This window comes from Triticum aestivum, chromosome 7A (genome assembly GCF_018294505.1).
Source record: "Triticum aestivum cultivar Chinese Spring chromosome 7A, IWGSC CS RefSeq v2.1, whole genome shotgun sequence".
NCBI lineage: Eukaryota > Viridiplantae > Streptophyta > Magnoliopsida > Poales > Poaceae > Triticum > Triticum aestivum.
The window spans coordinates 201275496-201279780 of NC_057812.1; the positions used below are offsets into that span (position 1 = coordinate 201275496).

Genomic DNA, 4285 nt, shown 5'->3' on the forward strand with positions numbered 1-4285 from the left:
CCACAAACGGACGTTCGGTTTGCCCGGATTTTGTTCATTTAGGGCGGCAATGGATTCGCTCATGTCCGCGTCTGTCCGATGAGTCGCGGATGCGCCCAGCGCGCGGCCGCATCCTAAATCTTGTCCGTATTGGACGTGTTTAAAGAAACATAAAAACTTAAATAAAATGTCTTTAAAAAGTAAATAAACGCAGTTTAAAAAACTTAAAACTTAAGTTAAGGTTCATGGCCACAAAACGGCCCAGTTTCACGTTTAACTTGACATGATTAAATATAAAAAGGAAAATAATAAACGGCCGCAGCTAGCGCCCTCCTGCCCGTGCCCGTCGATGTCGTCGCCGTCTTCAGTGGCCGCCGGCGTCGTCGTCGTCGCTGACGAGGTCCACGTAGGCCGACGGCGTCCAGAGGTGGGCCGACGGTGCGTGGTAGACGGGGGCGGGCTGGACGGCGGGAGGTGCCTACACGACCTCCTCCCGTGGCGACGCCTCCCGCTCCGATGACCGCGGCGGAGTGGTGCACCAGTTGACGCCCACGGCGGCGGCCATCTCCGGTGCAGTGCAGGACCAGACCCACCCCTGGCCCACCAGACCCGGGTGGAGCGCGGCCACCGGCTCCTCCTCCATTGCCTCCTCCGCGGCTACCATCTCCAGCTCGGGGATGGCTACCTCGCCGGCGGCGGAGCGGGCCATCATCTCCTTCAGGCCCTCCCATTGCCGCTCATCGTGCGTGTACATAGAGTCCTCCATCACACGCGCCATGAGACGGGCCTCCTCTTCCTCTGTCATGCGAGGAGGTGGTGGTGGAGATGGCGAAGGCGACGGCGACGGCGGGGTGTACCTGTCGTCATAGTACAGGTCATCGGGAAGGAGGCGGCGGCGGCGCTCGATCTCTTCATGGCGCGCACGACCTCTCGCCGGGATCAGCACATGATCGACGGACAGGTGCCAGTTGTTGGGGAGGTGGACGTCGCTCCAGGGAAGCGGCGTCCTCGTCTTCCAATAACGGCGGCACACCGACGCGCGAATGTAGTGCCGGTCGCGCTCGCCGGCGGACATGGGGGCGATGGAGAAAGCGGGCGGCGCGGGGGGCCGGCGTGCTGGTGATGCGGCCTCCTTCACGGAGCCGGCGCGGCGCCCCGACGAGGAGCCGGCCTCGCGGTCGTGCTTCCCCTTGCGGTTCCAGAAGCCCATGGCTTCGAGGTGGCCGGCCGGCGAGCTCGAGGACAAAGAAAGGCTAGGGTTTAGCGTTGTCGGGTTTCGAGGAGGCCGCGGGATGGAGTGAAGCAGTGTGGACGAGGACCGGTCCACGGGTTCCTCATTTAAGAAGGATGGCAACCTTCCACTGGGCCGATAACAGGTGAGACCGGCCACCCGTGCGCATTGATGTTGGCGGATGGTAGGTAGGTGGCCGCCCCGCCACGCGGACGAGTGGCGCGTCCGTTCGGTATCCGTGGCGATCCAAACCCGACACAAAGATGCGCTCAAAATGGGTCGGCCCGGACACAAAACGGATCAGATGGATCTGGGCCGTCACGCGTTGGGCTGCCTCGTTTGTTCGTTTTACCCAAACGGACGGGGCCGGACAGAATGGGTTGCACGGTGGAGTTGTCCTGATCAAGTGACACATGCATTGGAAAACAAAGACCGGAAGACACCTTGCGTTGCGTGATCACCATGCTTTCATTTTTGTTAAATTGTTGTGGGAGGGGTAGTACTAGTAGAAGGTCGAACTGAGAATTAAAGTAAGAGTAAGAAGCATCATTGCATAGAAAAGTTGCTGTAAAAAGGCCACGGATTCGAGATGAAAAATATTACAGGATGAACCCGGAAGAAAGAACGGGACATCGACGTAACCTTTTCATTCTTCCGGATTCTTGTTGAACTATCCAAAATAAATTCTTGCGACGCTGAGATTTTTCCGACATGAGCACTAAAAGTCTAAAAAACTATAGTCCACAAAATGTGTTCACCCATAATTTTACACGCATTGCATACTCCACAAATCGCCTCAAGTGCAAAGCCTGCAACACGTACCGTAGACAAAATGCTTTCCCACGGTGATCGATTGCAGTTTCTTCGGATCTCCTAGTAATTCTGATGCGACGCCATTGCTAAAGAACGACCTTGCTTGAAGATGGTCGAAGCAATCATGGCCTGACGCCGCTCCAGCTCCCCAAGTTGTCTCCGGGTCCGGGCAAGTGGTAGCTCCCAACATTCCCTTCAAGATTGCACAACGGCATGCCAAGCCCACCGGCCTCGCCTCCGGTCACCTCCGACGACTGCGACGCCGCGGGCTGCTGCGGTAAGGCGCCGGGGGACTGCGCTGCTGCGGCTGCTCCCTGCGCCTCTGTGGCTGCGGTGGCCGTGCCGGCCTCCTCTGCCTCCCCCTCCAGCGGTAGGCGCTCGTAGACGGCATTGGCGAACGACGCGGCCATGAGGAACACGGGCCCCGCGGCGACGAGCTGGCCGACCACGCTGCCGCCGACGACCTGCCCCTGCCAGCCGGCGAGGTACACGGCGAGGCTGCTGGCAGCCGGGGGTGCCGGCGGCGGCAGCACCGTGCCCGTCAGCGACAGGATCTCGAACTGCCCCTGCAGGGTGGCAACGAGGCCGCCAGGCGACGACGACGACGGCGCGCCGGGCTGACGAAGCGCGACGTTGGTGACGACCCCGGCGCCGCTGAGCACGCAGACGCCGCGCCGGCGGCGGCGCGCGTACTCGGCGAGGCACTCGACGATGTCGGCGCCGTCGGCGACCTCGAGGATGTGGGAGTGGAACGCGTTGGGGCTGTCCCGCATCACGATGATGGGCGGCTTGGGCTTGTTCTTGGACCCCGGCGGCCTCCCCCGCGGGCGCCGCATCGGCCGCGCGGGCCCCCCGCCGCCGTCCGCCAGCACCATGGCCGATGAGGAGGGCTGCTGCTGGTCGGCGCCGCCCCCGTGTTGCCCGGCCCCGGCGCCGGAGGCGGGGCTCCTGACCGGCGACGCCATGGAGTGATGCTCCGCCTTGACATGCGCGAAGGGGGAGAACGGCGTCGACTGCTGCTGCTGCGCGAGGAGGAGGTCGAGGTAGTGCGACGCGCCCCGGGGCTCGCCGGCGCCAGGGTCCATCCCGGCCATGGCGCTCCCATCGGCGCGCTCCCACCCGTTGCTCGCCGCCAGCTTCTTGATCTCTTGAGCCTCCGCCTGGTATTTCTGGCCAGCGCGGCGCGACGCCGCACAAGCAAAAGCGATAGTGTACCGTGGCCGTAGGCGGTGGAGTTTGGAGCCGAGACAGTGGCACCGATGAGGACATATTCAGCGCTAGACCAGGGCATTGCCCGGGCGGGCAGGGCCGGGTTTCAGGCCAGGCCTTGCAAAGGCCGACAACAAAATGCCAAGCCCAGCCCGTAGCCATGGAAATGGCTATTTTGGTAATACAAATTAATAAAAAAATCAGGATTAATTCATGTAACTTTATTCAAGCATGAAAACCATTAAGGTGATTCTAGAAAAAACCATTAAGGTAAAATGCTTTGGATCGAAGATCCAAAAAAGAAAAAACTACTAGCTCTGTTCACTAATGTAAGATGGTTTGTCAAATGTCTTACATTAGTGAATAGAGCGTGTACAAAATAATTTCTCAAATTAGAAATTACAATAAAATCTCCTGCATGCATCTTCTTGGAAATAATTTTTGGAATACAAAATCTCCTCAAGCCTTCAACAAAGACACTGCAATTAAACTAGAGTATTAACATAGTCACTTGTACACGAACTTGATTATTGACAAAAGTACCAGAAAGCCCCTGATTCGCCCCCAAAAAGATGGAAAATCATGAACAGTAAACATATTTGGTTGAGGATGAGCCCTTGAAAGTGCAGCCTGTAGATTGTTAAGGGATTGGCTAGGGGTAAGTCGACTAAAAATTCTATTTGGGCAGTGGACTTGTCGAGATTGCTTCTTCAACCTCCAGCTCTCGCCTTCTTCTTCTTCCCCAACTATTGAATGTACCATCGGCTGGATCACTACCACCCGTGGCCAGTGGCGCTCCCGCATCGGCCTTGTCACCCCACCCTTCCCTCAATCTCCTCCCCCCGTCATGCTACCGTCGTGCCCGACGAAGAGAATTAGGTTAAAGTTTCGGCCATGGCTATTTTCAATCTCTTTTACGTACCTAATTGCCTATTTTTATGTAAAACCCTCCTAAATCATGCCGGCTAGGTTTTTTTAGGCTCTTAGGTCGGCTACAACTAGAAAGTGAGGCTTAATCCCAGCTCTAACATCGAGCTTTTGGGCCGGCATTGG

General features: G+C 57.9%; 1 protein-coding gene across 1 annotated transcript; it reads right to left on the reverse strand.

The window, feature by feature from the left end:
* Window positions 1-1725: 1725 nt before the first annotated feature.
* Window positions 1726-3293, reverse strand: LOC123149965 (AT-hook motif nuclear-localized protein 25). Its single transcript, XM_044569757.1, has one exon. It carries the CDS (start codon window positions 3115-3117, stop codon window positions 2146-2148), a length of 972 nt encoding a protein of 323 aa, XP_044425692.1. The 5' UTR covers window positions 3118-3293; the 3' UTR covers window positions 1726-2145.
* Between the last annotated feature and the right edge of the window lie 992 nt (window positions 3294-4285).